This window comes from Hippocampus comes, unplaced genomic scaffold (assembly GCF_001891065.2).
Source record: "Hippocampus comes isolate QL1 unplaced genomic scaffold, H_comes_QL1_v1.1 scaffold7, whole genome shotgun sequence".
NCBI lineage: Eukaryota > Metazoa > Chordata > Actinopteri > Syngnathiformes > Syngnathidae > Hippocampus > Hippocampus comes.
In genome coordinates this window covers 3,943,168-3,957,765 of record NW_017842060.1, presented here as the reverse complement: position 1 = coordinate 3,957,765, position 14,598 = coordinate 3,943,168, and the positions used below count along the sequence as shown (strand labels likewise).

The 14,598-nt window shown below is 42.4% G+C and overlaps 1 protein-coding gene across 3 annotated transcripts in view; it reads right to left on the bottom strand.

The window, feature by feature from the left end:
• Positions 1-14,598, bottom strand: part of fam13a (family with sequence similarity 13 member A) — a 41,956-nt gene that overhangs the window by 8,208 nt on the left and 19,150 nt on the right. For all 3 annotated transcript variants that reach the window (XM_019862014.1, XM_019862016.1, XM_019862017.1), the window contains exons 9-14: positions 13,187-13,228; positions 12,916-13,083; positions 11,529-11,721; positions 10,098-10,165; positions 9,871-9,913; positions 3,851-3,971 (exon numbers count right to left, since the gene is read on the bottom strand). In XM_019862014.1, the coding sequence (XP_019717573.1) occupies positions 3,851-3,971; positions 9,871-9,913; positions 10,098-10,165; positions 11,529-11,721; positions 12,916-13,083; positions 13,187-13,228 (635 nt within the window). The remainder of the gene's footprint in view (positions 1-3,850; positions 3,972-9,870; positions 9,914-10,097; positions 10,166-11,528; positions 11,722-12,915; positions 13,084-13,186; positions 13,229-14,598) is intronic.

The window sequence follows — 14,598 nt, the reverse complement described above, 5'->3', positions numbered from 1 at the left end:
CCCCCCCGCTGTTAGGACCTCCAGTGGGAAAGCTTCCACTGGGACTTTCTGTCTCTCTATTTTGTGTTTATCCACTTGTCTCCGCCCGGGCCGTAATTATGTCGACTGACAATCCTCGCTCTATTAATAATGCTTGGCGCTTTCTCGGCGGGATAATGTCAGGGGCGCCACCCCCCGCTGAGAGGTACGCTTTGTTCTCTTAGTACCTCGCCCCATATGGCGAGGCATTAAATATCTGTACATGTGCGCCGGAGAGAGCGGCAGCTTGTCAGAGAGAACACCGCTACGGTGTATTCGCAGCGTCTTTCACACAAGAGAGCCGGCGACAGATGATGTGGCATTTATACACTTGTGCCTTTTGCAGAATGTTCTGTACCGTTTGCACAATACGCACACATAAATATATCCGACCCTTTTTTTTGGGGGGGCGTCAACATGGCGACAAATTCACCATCAAGTGTGTGTGTATCCAGGTGCAAAAGGTACGCATTAAAGGGAACCCAACCTGACTCCACACAAAACGCCGCAGGTTTCCCGCCCATGCTCAGGAATGGAAAAAGAGGAAAAACAAGCCTAGCATCAGGAAAAACATTGAAGGTGTCAGTTCACAGCAGGCAAAATACGAATGGCCTAAAAGTGGAGCTGCATATTTTGCTTAAATTTGCCCTTGGGTAGGGGAGGCTTCGATCTTCCTAGAACTCCATGTACGTACGTGCCCTTCATCGCGCAGGAGAAAAGCTGTCGCGCCTAAATGTCCTCGTTAGCATCGCTCAGCGAATCCTTTTCACATCAGCGGCGTCCAGATGAAGTGCGCGAATGAAACACAATACATGCCAGCTTGCCATTTAGCTAAAGGTTGACAAAATGTTGCAGAACACTTAAGCACGTTGCCATGCAGACCAGAAAGGTCATTGTGATGACTTCTCTGGTAGACACGTTCGGACATGTTAGCAAGCGTATATACTGTACTGCAGCTGATGGAGCGAGAAATTAGTCGCTGGACAACAAACAGAAAAAAAAACATTGTTTCAGATTTTAAATACATAAATAAATTAAATCCAAATTTTAAAAAATAATTTAAAAAAAAAGGGGGTGGGGGGAATGCCCTACCTGTCCAACAAATGTATTCTCAAATTTTTTGATTAATATTTATTTGAAATAACCCATAACATACTTTCGATAAAACATTACATTTTATTTGTAAATTGTTTTGTTTAAATAGGTTTAGTGTGAGGTGACCTGCCTCCCAGGCACGCGTACTAATCCACCCGTGTCGCAAAACAGAAACTATTGCCCAAAAGACGACACACACGGACACTTTTTTTAAAACTCGCCCAAGGACACTTCAAAAGTAGACAGACTGAGCGTCAATTTCTCAAAAAAAAAAAAACAGCCTTATTTAGTAACACACATACTTTAAGTGCTACTCAGATGGAACGTGACAAACACACAAGAGCAGGTCGCACCTTCTCGTTGGCGCATCTGCAGCCAACGGGAGGCTTTGGGCGGCAAATCTCCGCTGGCAGACGTACAAAGATGCAGCACAGGTGACTGCCGGGACGCCATGACAGACGCGGCTGGCACAAAGTCGACTGGGACAAAAGTGTCTCCCACATGCACGCCGTCTGCATACAATGCGCGTACGGCCCACGATGCTACAATCGCAGCACGGCTGAGTCAGCACGAATGAATTCACCAGACAAAGGGGGACATTCTTTGGTCTTGACATTGTGACAAGAACGTTTCAGATCAAGGTGACAATTACATGGCAACCAATCAACAAAAAGCAGCGTGTCTAGCTCCACCCATTTTTGGGAGCCAACCACTTAGCCTTAAAAGGTGACCAAAAGTCATAGCGATTGTTATTTTCGGAAGCGAAAATGCTAAATAAATAAGATAGATCGATACATAAATAAGATGCGTGGCTGGGTTATAGTCAACAATGTGAATTCTCTTTCACTCTGCGTCCCACAATAAAGTCACAGGGAAAGGCATCAAAAGTGGAGTCAGCTGATGAAGCCAATTGTGGAGTTGTGTTGCGTCAGTCTTGGTACTGACAAGTTTGAGTCATCAGACTTGACTGCAACAAGGTTGGGTTGCCAAAAGAGAGCATTCTAGTAGTGCTGCGCAGTGTTGGAAAGGGGACTGCAATGTTCTTTTAATTAAAAACAACCCCCCCCCCCAAAAAAAAAATTTAATACAGGACCATTTTTTTTTGGAACACACCCAGTGTTTCTCAAACTCTGCAAAATTTAGGACAATTCGACAGGTTACAATTGGCAGAGTATTTCCATTCAAATAATTGAAACAAATTATGACTTAACTCCTGCGTTACAGTCGGTTAGTATTTACTAAGTACTTTCTGGTACTTTATTACGTAGTTACTATCGAACGTAGCGATTTACAGAGTACTACGCAAATCTCCCCTCAAAAACACACTTTCAGTAATTACATTCAGGCAGACACACAAAGTCAAGCCCTGCAGTGGTCAACAACTTCCGCTGCAGCACTAGCGCAAGGTGGCTAACCTATGGCCTGCATTTGACCCCCTCCGCCCACCCTCCCTCCACCCATGCAATTCTAAAACTGGAACAGTCATGAAAGCCAGATAAGAGAAGCCGCCAAGCGCTTATAGAACATAATAACTTAATCAGAACATTTCGGGAGAAACTGCAAGTGAATGGTGAAAAAGCTGAAACCCGACTGAAATGCAATGAAATGTAGAATGTGAGACTTGGAACGATTTTAATCGGTCAAGAAATGTGGAATGAGGTATTCAATTTCGCTTGCGTCAGTATGAAACCTTGTACCTCCAAAATAGTCACTTTTCTGGACACCCCAAAAATGGCTTGACGCCACCGATATGTATGTATGTGCTCAAAAGGTCACAACATGTCAGTGTAGAAATGTAGAAAAAAGGGGTAAATATATAAAATACCGCTTAGATGTGTCAAATACATTTGGGAATTGGTTCCCAAAATGTCCTTGGCTGGCTTGATATTTTCAAGGTGAATAAGTGGTGAAATTCAGAAGGGCACGGTCTCCATTCGTTTCGATGCAAACTATTTGAATGTAAAACGTGGACGGTGTTAAAGTACTAAAGAGTTTGAGATATTCTGAATGAGGAGAATAATTTAAAAGTTGGAATGGTGTGAATAAGTAGATTAATATGGACGTCGCAGAACTGCGAAAATGAGCTCGAGCATTCCCAACAAACGTTGGTCGGTTGCTCATCGACAGCCCATCGTGCAAAAGTGCACGTCCTCCTCTCAGCTCGCCACTAGAGAGCCCCCCACACAGCCTTCCTACTTATTGCCCCAACACACACACACACACACACACACACACACACACACACGCACGCACACACACACACACACACACACACACACACACACAAACCCCTGCCAAAGGTGCTACTTAATTCAAGTGGACAGTTTTGCCAAACATATGCATCGCCTGCAAAACAGGGGTTTTAAACACGTGGCGTCACCAACCTGTTGCTCATTATTCCAATCCGCAAGCGAGTCAAACCAGTCTTGGAGGCATAGCGAGCGCAATACCCGGAGGTGTTCAAAATAAATACGGTAAAAAAAAATAATTACAATACGACCGCTTTTTTCCCCCCAGTAAGCATGCAGATCACGTGACTCGGACAGACCACAAAACTAGAGTGAAAACGTGCATACGCGATATGTAAACAGCAAAACTATACCGCATTACTACACATGCTTCTGAAGATCATTGCCAATTTAAATCCTGCAGGATTTTTTTTTTTTTTTGGGGAGCCAAGCATCACGCGAGCGAGTGGCTTGAAAAGCTACCAGAGCGCGTTTCGTCCTTTCCTCACCTCCCCAGTTGCTGTCCAGGCGGGGCACGTCATCGCAGCTCGCCTTGTCCCGCTCGGGATCGAAAACCTCCCCGCCGCCGCAGGCCACGACGGGCGACTCCTGGATCTTCATCCTTAGCGTCTGCAGAACCATTAGAGAGGGGCGAAGAGACAAGAAGCGCTCGGTTTGAGCTCGGATTTCCGAGTGGACGCGCACACAGTGTTCTTAAAAGCTCGCTGCGGAAAAGGGGGGGCGGCGACGCGGCTCGCCATTGGCCGCCAGGGGGCCAGCCAAAACATACGCCCATCTGTTTGCTGCTGCGGTGGGAGAGAGTGGGAGGGTTCTTCCACACCCACGACTTGTTTGTCTCGCAACGGCAGCCGCGGGGAGGAGGGGTGCCGAAGGGAAGTCGGGGGGGGGGGAAGAAAAAAGGAGACAGCTTGTGAGCCAGCACACGTAGGCTGACGGGCGTTTTTTTTTTCAGGACAAACATTCGTCTCAGATAAGAAGCATTTACACTAGAGGTCCTCCATCTTGCCTCCCACGTTTTCATACCGACACTCCACTCGCAAAGTGCGGCCAATTCGTGCGCTGTATTCCAAATGCGCCGCTTGAGAGCAGATAAATCGCAATTGTGACAATAGTTCAAGGTGTAACCGACATGAAAACATACAAATATCTATGAGTGGAAAAACAAGCAATTGTGAAGATGGGGGATGATGGAACAGCACTCAAAGCCAGCGCACAAACATAAGCCAAAGTCAGTACAAGTATTCGCGATGGATCGAAGAAAAAAAAAAAGAACTATTGGTTTACTTACTAACGTCGATGTTGAATGGGTAGACCAACGAAAACAACACCCATTGACGACAGCGACATTTTCACAACTGCATGTAAAGACCCGATGACAACTCGTAAGCCTGCATCTCACTGAGCGGCAAATATTTGCAAAAGTAGCTCATTTTGGATCTGTCAATGAATTCATTTCCGTATTATTGAAACCCAACTTCAACGGTGGACAGACGGAAATGGATGCTGGGGAAGATTCGCGCATCTTTTCACCGGATTGGGCCCATAAATTCGCTTGCTACTCCAGGAGTTGGAAAAAGGTCTGAAAGTTTTCCAAACAGTGCGGTGGCAAATAGTTGCTAATCTTCGGAAAGCTGTCCCAACTAGTCACCATCTGTAGTCCGCAAACACTTTCCCAAACATTCACGCAATGTCTCCAAGCATTGCAAAATGTCGCTCATGACAGAGGTGACCTCCTAATTTTTGCTAACATTCGGCAGAGTTCAACATTTGCTAGCTTCGCAAACATTTGGCGCTCAGTGATATGCCATCTTCAGGGCCTGAATTACAAAAGGTTTGCAGGTGTCAAAACAGGTACAAACGCGACTGTTCACACAGATGTGGGAGCAGATCTACTCATGGGGGCGCAAGCGGGATTCTGAATGCCAAACACACACCAATGGCGGGTATAAATCCGCATTGCTGTGTGTAACCGTGACGACAAGGTGCAGGCAAATAAAGAGGCGACAGGGACAATGGTTCTTCTCCACTTGTGTAAACATACTTGAAATGCCACCAATATACATATATATATATATATTTCAACATATTGTAAAGTTGTTCATCTGTGGGAAGGAGTGGAAGGTTTTAGACTGGCCAAATAACTCTCCAGACTTAAACCCTGTCGAGTATGGTTTTTTTTTTTTTTTTTTTAACCAACTAAATAAGGGACTGAAAGAAATCTTGGAAAAACATCACAAGACTACAAAGGTTTGGTGGAGAAAAGCAACAGGAAAGAAATCGGCAATGCTGTTCCAATACTTGCGCAGGGGAGTGCAATTGGGAAAGCAACGCACGCAGTGAGCTAGACGTGCATTTAGAGCGTGTCCACGCCGTACTTAACTGATAGCGTCCCATTTCCTCTGTCTCTGGGTGTGGGACTGGCTATTTTTAGGGAAAAACAAGATGAGGACAACGCGACAGGAGCTCCCTAAATGTCACAGGCTACTTACTGGAAGGGTCGCAATTGGATCCCGTTACCCGTTGTCGTACTTGGGAAACACACACAAGCTGTTCTGGGATCCTGATTTGAATTCCCCACCATCGTATAAAATTAAATACAGGCCACATTGTCGGGCAGTGTTTGAAAGTCAAGGCTCATATTTTACATGGGGGGCGGGGGGGATACACAAGTTGAACTGCACGTTCTGCCACGCGGTGGCAAGTGTTTTATGCATAACATACGGTCTGTGATTACGCCTGTCATAATTAAAAAAAATGTGGATGTGCAGCAATTCCCAAAATAAATGCATTTAAATGAATATTTTATTAACTGACAAAGACGACAAATATGAAGGACATTTTCAGGAATTAAAATTAATTTTAGTTTGTGTTATGAACATAAGATGTTTGTTATTTATTTATTTTTTAAAGCATTTTCATTTTTTTATTTCTTGAACAAAAATTGTTTTTTTCCTTCAATTTTAGAACTGGATTAGTTATTTTGCTACTTCTCTCATACTATAATAACTGTAATCAGCCTACTTTACGTTGAACCAGCGAGCAATAACATAAACCACACAGTGGGCCACCTCCTCCATTTTTCTGTATGTGACTCTCAGTGGGGACATTTTTTTTTTGAAAGATTCCTATTTTACACACACGTCTCCCTGCCTCTGTGAGAACTCTGACACTACCCCAGCAGGCGGAGAATGGATGGTCGACTTTGCGCACCCGACATTACGTGTATGTTTCCACAGAAGAACGGCACTGGGGGGGGGGGGGTTGGAAAAATGCCAGCTTCGACAAGAGTGTCAAAGAGACTCGTGTTTAGCACTGTCCGTTTTACCCTGCTGTTGTACCAGCTGGGCTTCTCCCAATGATGTAATGCTGCTTTCGGGGCAAATGCGTTTGTGCGTGTGTGTATGTGTGTGTATGTGCGGCTACAACATCTGCGCTCACGTTAATCCCAGTTGATACTCCTCAGAGAATCCCGCATTTTGCACCTCTCTGTAATCCCATCATGATTATTCAACAAAGTCAATCATTTTCATCTGATAAAGCGTCCTGAATAGAAAGCAATGAGAAAAGGTTTCAAGAAAAAGGAGCAAACTGCCATTTATTGATGTCGCTCATGCTTTTTGACGTAACACTGCCTCCAAGCAGCAAGATGACGCGTTAAAGCCTCACGGGGGCTGTGCGGGTTTTAATTGCGCACAATCAAGGGAGCGAGGCGCCGTTCGCTTCATTAGTCGGCGCTAATGAAATTGTTGTTGTGTGGGAATCGTGTATCATACCCCAAAGCAAAGCCCCATGTTGCTGCTCAAGTTAATTTTGTCTGAGCAACTCAATGGTAAATAGTCATCGTTGGTCCGGTGAAAAAAAAAATACTGAAACTACTCCTCAAGAAAAAAAACCTTCCCACAGAATTGCCCATCTAATTGCTTTTGGAATAAATTTGTCAAGTTGTAAAAAGATTATTGGAATCCAGTATTTCATTCAGCACATGACAATTTGCCTCCTGGAAAGTATTTTCCAACCTAATTTCAATTCTAAAAATCCATTTACTGCTTTCTTATGTAATATCCACATTTTTGGCAATTGTGAATATGGGCATTTTGGTTGCTGTAATCCTCAAAATTATAATAATTATATATAAAGGAAAAAAATTATCCAAATCAGTTTTTAATTATTTAATTAAAAAATTTATGAACTCATTTGTACTTGTGTTTTAGATTTTTGAATATAATGGATGGATGGATGAAAAATAGTTAAAAACAAAACAAAAAGGGGAATTCTGGACGGGATGCATTATGGTTGTCCTGAACTTTAATTTGTTTAAAAAAATTATTTCATTATGTTTTTGTTGGTTTATAAAAATGACAGAAACAAATACCGGTACACCTTTTTTGTAACAAAAAAAAAATCGTAACAACTGACTATAGATGAAAATGAAAGCGATGCTTTAAAAAAGAAAAAATAAATTAAGTATTTTGAACATATTGATAATGCTATTTTTTTTAAATAGGACATTTCTAATTATATTGCCATACAGCGCCATAGCTGTATTGGTCTCAAAAGTTGTGCCGGTATAAAGCCAACAACAAAAAGTCAGTAAATTGCGTTCTAAAAAAAAATTATAAAAATAAGAAATGCTTCTCCACACCAGCGGGTGGTGTCAATCTGCATTCATTCAGATTTGAAAAAAACAGAAGAAGATTGGATTTACAAGACAAGTGGGAAAATGATGAGTTAAAAAAAATGGAACCTGATAAGATGTAACTTTCGATTGTAACCAAACTACCAAAAGTTAATATTCAAATAAAACGATGAACGACGACTGGCATCTAAATGGAATGTTTACCAACAACAGTTGGCCTCTCCATAAAGAGACAATGTTTATTGTGGTTTGTTGCTAGTTCCTGGTCCACTTTGACATGAATGATGAACGAGCAGGTGCAAAGCATTGTGGGAGTGCCTCTTTGATGAGAAGGGCCACTTAGACGCTTGTAATTGTTGTGTGATTCGGTGTAACCCTGTAACACGACACCAAACAGCTGCAGAGACTTGATAAGGTCGTCTGTTGGCCTCGTGCCCTCCCACGCCCCATAACAATTATGTCGTCGCCCGTAATCTCCCGTAAACCTGCTGCCTACAAAAACAACTTACTTTGACCGGAGGTGAGGTCGAACGCCGCACTGATTGTAGCATTCACAAACCATCAAACATCCATTTGTTCATTTTCTATCCCCAAGTTGGGCTTTCAGAATATGTGGTGAGCCAATTAAAAAAAAAAAAAAAAAAAAAAAAAAAAAAAGTGCACCAGGTTGGATACCCGGTTTTGAGAAGCGGCGATCGAATTATCGGATTGTGGATGCCGTGTTGCTGTGTAACTAGGTTTGGTGTAAAAGGCCTGATCTTTCGTGACGTCTTTGATGTGGCAATTTTGCAGTTTCCGTTCAAAAGAAGCTAAATAGAAGCCGCTATAATTCACACTGCCTGCGTGTTGCAGCACTATACTGCTTTGCAGGGCTCTGTGTGAAAGGAAAGCTGTTCAATCTCAGTTCTTCTATTACGACGATGATCATGCAAATTTGTGGAATCTAGGACTGTCAAGTGTACGTTAAAAAGCTGACAACATGAGGTCACAATGCACTTTTACACAGCCTGTGAAAGCTGGCATTTTCCCACCATTTTTCTTCGGGAAAAGGCTGTCATGCATTCATCTTCGTGGACCTTTGTGTCAATGAGGTTAAAAATGAGTCCCATTTGGAGCAAACATTTTTCCGTATTTTTTTTTCATGTTGCTGCTTGATATCCAACATCGAATGGTGGGGTCAGGGGGTGCGATTATTTAGCTCAGCAATTTTTCATCTTCAGAAGTAGTGTCGGTGTCGTAACAGAGGCAGGACACTACCTGTGTGGAGGCGAATACTGGAAAGGCAGGTCATGTTGTGGCAATGTCTCGCTCCGCAAGCCTTTATGCGTTTATTTTACTGGATCTGTGTGTGGATGAGGCTAAAAATACATTTCCACTGCCTGTAAATGCCAGGATTTTCCCTCCCTATTTACCGGTAACTTTGGCACATTCACACAAGTATTGTACCGGTGTTCATCAATGTGCATTGTCCTTTCCAAATAACAACAACATAAAAACATACAGTGTACGGGAATGCTCGAAAGGCGGAATGATGCTGATTGTAGGTCATGGTGCTGTAATATTCCACTTCACTGGGTTCTATGTCAAAGGCAAAAATGGATAAATATTGCTTTTCCAGTTATGGTTTGCCCTGTTCATTTTCCAATTTTAATTGTTGTTTTGTTTTGTTGTTGTTTTTTTTTTAAAAAACATTATCCCACCCCAGCATTGACACGGAATATGGGGCCAAAGTCGACCTGGCAATGCACCCCCCATAGAGAGTGTCAGAGACCTGCTAGGGCAAGGCTGCAAAGTTTTAACACGTGCGTTGAAAGCACTTTTTTTTTTTTTTAATTTTCATCAGCATGGCAGAAAGCGAGAGCACGTTCATACCTGTGAGGGAGAAGGAAGGTCATCTTTTCTTGAGGCGTCATTCCTGGAAAATGTGACGGAAAAAAAAATATGTTGATGTCAGATTCTGACCAGCGGATCAGTGTACTGTATAAACACAGCTCTGCCGAGAACTGCAGGTGGCAGCCACATGCTCATCAACCAAAAACAAGCTTCTACAGGATATTGACATGACATCACATTTTCAAAGAAAAATTGGAGGCGCTCACCTTTTCTTATAGGGCTCCATGCGGCTGGGCCTGGTTCTCTCAAAGGTTGCCGACATGCCAGCAGACTCCTTCGATGGGAAAACAAAATTCTCATTATGATTCTCGCTTCAGGACCGCTACTTCAAGCCATCATGACATCACTGCCCATGTGAACTGGACTGCTTGGAAAAACAAAAAAACAACAAAAAAAAAAAAAAAAAACAAATGGACACAAAAGTAAAAAAGTGCTTAGGGCACATTAATTAAATCATACGTAAATATATAGATAAATAAATATAAATATATCGTCCATAAATCATTGGCATGGAGTCAAGTCCCGGTAGATGCACGTGACTCAACCAAAACACTATATAAGGGAAGGAAAATAATAAATAAAATGACATATTTACACGGTCAAAATTATAACTTTAATTTTGTGAACCAACTGCAAGCTCAGATCTCCCAAATATATTGATAAGAGGAAAGTGTAGTACTAACAGTGGTGGATAATGATATTGTGATGACTTACAATACACCCACTTTGTACAGTATAGGAAGTGGTCGATGTGCATACAGAACTGTCAGGCTAAATCTTTTGGGCCTTTTTCCTTCCGGGGAAAAACGAATGTTGCTAACATTTGGATCACAGTTGTCGTTTTTGCTTGTCCCTTTATTGGAAAAATAATTGCTAGAGGGGTGAGAAAACGTTGCTAACTCGGCAAGAGTGGATACACAAGCTCTTGCTAGCTACCTTGCTTGTACTAGCATCAACACATAAAACACACAACTTTCAAAATAAAAGCACCGCATATTTGGCATTTTACTTTGAATTCAGGGTCACTGTGAGAGACTGGCAGAGAATGGGGGCGGGACAATTGTGGCCCCCGGGGCATACTTGGCCCACATCTATTCTAAATTGTCCATAGGTGTGTATGTGAGAGTTAATGCCTAGTTGTCTATGAGCTCTATTATTGGCTGGTGACCAGCTCAGTATGTACACCGCCTCCGGCCCAACGTCAGCTGGGAGCGGCACCAGTTCACCTGTAACCCTAATGAGGATAAGCACTACAAATAATGGATGGATGGATATTTAAGGCCTAATAATTTTCCTTCCCACCGTAGTGAGTTAGATCTATAGGCATACTCAAGACACTACAGGCTGTGCTGCTCATAAGTCTTCAAAAGGATTATTAATACTATTTGATTGATTTGCATTTTCGACCGAAGAGTTTTTTTCACGTGTTGACTTTACTACTATGTTATTGTATGTTAGAGACCAAAGATCAAATACCCACTGTGAAATGTTTTCAGTCAGATTTTGTGTCTTTGTATGAGCAGGGATGGTTAGACTCCTTATATAAGACCAAAAAAAAAAAAAAAAAAAAACTTCCTGTTTTTAATAGATTGTGTAACCTAAGAGAGGACAGTGACCAGTAAGTAAGGAAAACTCACTGCGTGTGCGTCCTGGTTGAGCTGCACCAGCGTCGGGTTGTGTTTCCACTTCCTGGATTTTGGTGCTCGCACCACCTGAGCACTCTGCCCACTGCGTGAGCCTACATAGACGCAACCTATGTCCTCTCTCAGGCTTCTAACGCGGCTGCTCCCACTTGCTAATGTTGGGATGTTCTCCTTGTTGGTGTCCGTTCTGTGAGGAGAATGACAGAGGTCTACATTGCGTGCGCTCTGTTATTTGTGAAGCTCAATGTGGAGTTGCTAGCACGCATTTTATAGCCTTTGTGTTGTTTAGCATTCCGGGCTAATTCTGTTTACCGTCCACACGTCGTATTGACATTTGGTGCAGTCGTTGCTTGACTAATGCACTCGTCTCCTCCCGGTCAACAGTATCTCCACCAGGTGTCCATCAACAAGGATTTATCTTATTAGAGCGGTGACTTCACTTGTCCCAATGGACGCAATGAGAAGAGACTAGTGAATGTGCCATTGTTGACCGTTAATTTGACTGAGGTGCGGTTAGTTTGACAGGAAAAATTTCTCGAAAACCCAGCTTTGGGCACTTGGTGACATTAGGTCACATGCTCAACATGTTTCTAGTTGCCTGGATAAGGATTCAAGCTTTATGAGCGCAATTATTTAAACTAGAGATAGACCGGCATGTTTTTTTTCAGGGCCGATGCCGATTATGAGCAGCCAAGGAGGCCGGTGACTGATATTTTTATTTATTGGTAGTAAAATGGAAAATATTGCACAGTAGGAACTATTTATGTGCAATTAAGTATGTGTTTGGTAAACAGCTTTTCAGGTTTACAAATTGTTTAATCTTTCACAATAAATAATGGACAGAAACAGCCACCTACGGTTGATTTTTATGCCGAAAGACAAGAATTTGTGAATGGATTGTGGATGCTTGGGCTAACGTGTCTGCTTGCACCGTTTTTCGAGCTTTTCAGAAGATGAGGACTTTGATGGATTTGTGGATGAGGACTGATCAAAAAAAATAATGTGAGTACATTGTTAAATACTTCAATAAAGCACAAATTCTGTTTTGCTCCTGCTGCCTTTTTAAAAACTATGCTGGCGTCCATGCATGCTACCGTATTTTATTTTTTTTAGGCCAGTAAGTAGTAAGTAAATAAAAGTGAACTTGTTGTCTTAGTTAATTATTAAAAAAAAAAAAAAAAAAAAAAAAGGTCCCACCATTTTGGCTCTGATTGAGTGCCTCAATTATAAAGTTTTAAAATCATCTGATATCGGATGTCGGAATTTAAAAAAAAATAATGCATATGCTGATATCCTTTAAAATGTCAAATATCTATCCCTAATCTATGTCTATCCATTTAAAAAAAGACAGTGTCGGTGCATCAAATTCTCGTTGCCGTACCGGCTTCTGTCTAGTTGTCTGGTGCTGTCGTCGTGCTGCTCTCTGCGGTGACGTCGTCGCTGCCTCGCCGTTAGAAGCTGCCGCGGGGTCAGCTCTCCGACATCTGACGCCCGATGGCCATCAAAGAGGTGCTGCTTGACTGTTGAACGGATGGTCTTGTCCAGGATTCTGTTCAGAGGGGAATCACCATACCGAGACCATACAAGACCGTTAAACGTCCCCCAGAGGAAAGTATAAAGTAATGCATGTGCTCGGACAAGATATGACTTACTTGACGGCATCAGGCGAGCGAACTACGGGAGAGCCGTGAGGACTAAAAGGAGGAAAAGAAGGAGCAAATGAAGCCGAGTTCATGCAGGACAAACTGAGAAATGCTCAACCTCCTCCACCGTGGCTCCTTATACATCCATTTCTGTCAGTACTGTAATGACGATTTGGATTTTGTGCTTTTTTTTTTTTTTTAATTTGATTCAGTATGATGAATGGATCTTGAATGCTATTGCTCACGTTGTACGCAGTCAGTCTGTTTACAAAAAATAAGCACTATAAGGCGCACCTAAAAGCATTCAATTTTCGTCAAAAGCCGACAGTGCGCCTTATATATGGATCAATGTTCTGATTTTTGGACGTAGCATTTTAAATGTTCTGTAAAGCACTTTGTTTCAGCTGCATCGGTTGCGAAAGCTTGATATAAATAAAGCCGTATTGTATGTTGTATTCCCATTAGTGTAGTGGCATCTAGTGGATGCACAATGTACCCGCAACCATTATTGAAGCTATACAGTATATGAAAACAGTTTTAATGTAATAAGTATGTATCGAGATAATGCTTGCAATATCTCTATGTTATGATGGATTACATATGACAATTTGAAATTTTGGTTCAGACATCAACAATCATCATGGAAAAGTTGACATGCTTGATTTGCTCTCGCGGGCCACACAAAATGATATGTCAGGCCAGATCTGGCCCCCGGGCCTTTACTTTGACACGTGGCGTAGGAGGTTCCAATTTAAGTTACAATCGGGGTTTTTTTCGGTTGCCGAAACATTAATAATGTTTCTCGGAACATGAGGGCACACAACACACCGACAAGTCTTAAATAACACGTCGGGTGACTTGTGAAAAATATTCCACAATCATCAGCATTTACAATAAAAAGCACAAGAAGGAAGCGACAGCACTCAATGTGACTGTGACAGATTCTGGCTATGTCTTACCAATATATAGCAGCAATCCAATAAACACTGACCCCTTAAAAAAATAATAATAATGATAAATCCATGATAACAGACATCAAAATGCTGGCTCGCTAAGAATAGTCCAGCCATTTACGACACTGGGTGAAAGCAACGTAAACAGGTTAATGGTTTACCAATGTTGACTTAACCTTTGACCCTTAATTGCTGTGAAGTGTCGAGATTAAACCCCCCGCCCCCTCACCCTTGCGTATGTAACCTTTAGGTAGTCTATCATGCACTGCAAACAATGCTTTGCTTTGCCCTTGAGTGAGAGCTAAAAATGCAAGTTGAATGAGAGCGTAGGAAAGTCGTTGTTTGATCAGGCTGGGTATTGTGTAACCCGGGCCATCCGCTCATTCTGCTTATCCCGCGTTACACCACGGTGGCTTATTAGCCAGGACCCTCACAGGTTGCGCTCAACCACTCGTTGCAGGAATAACA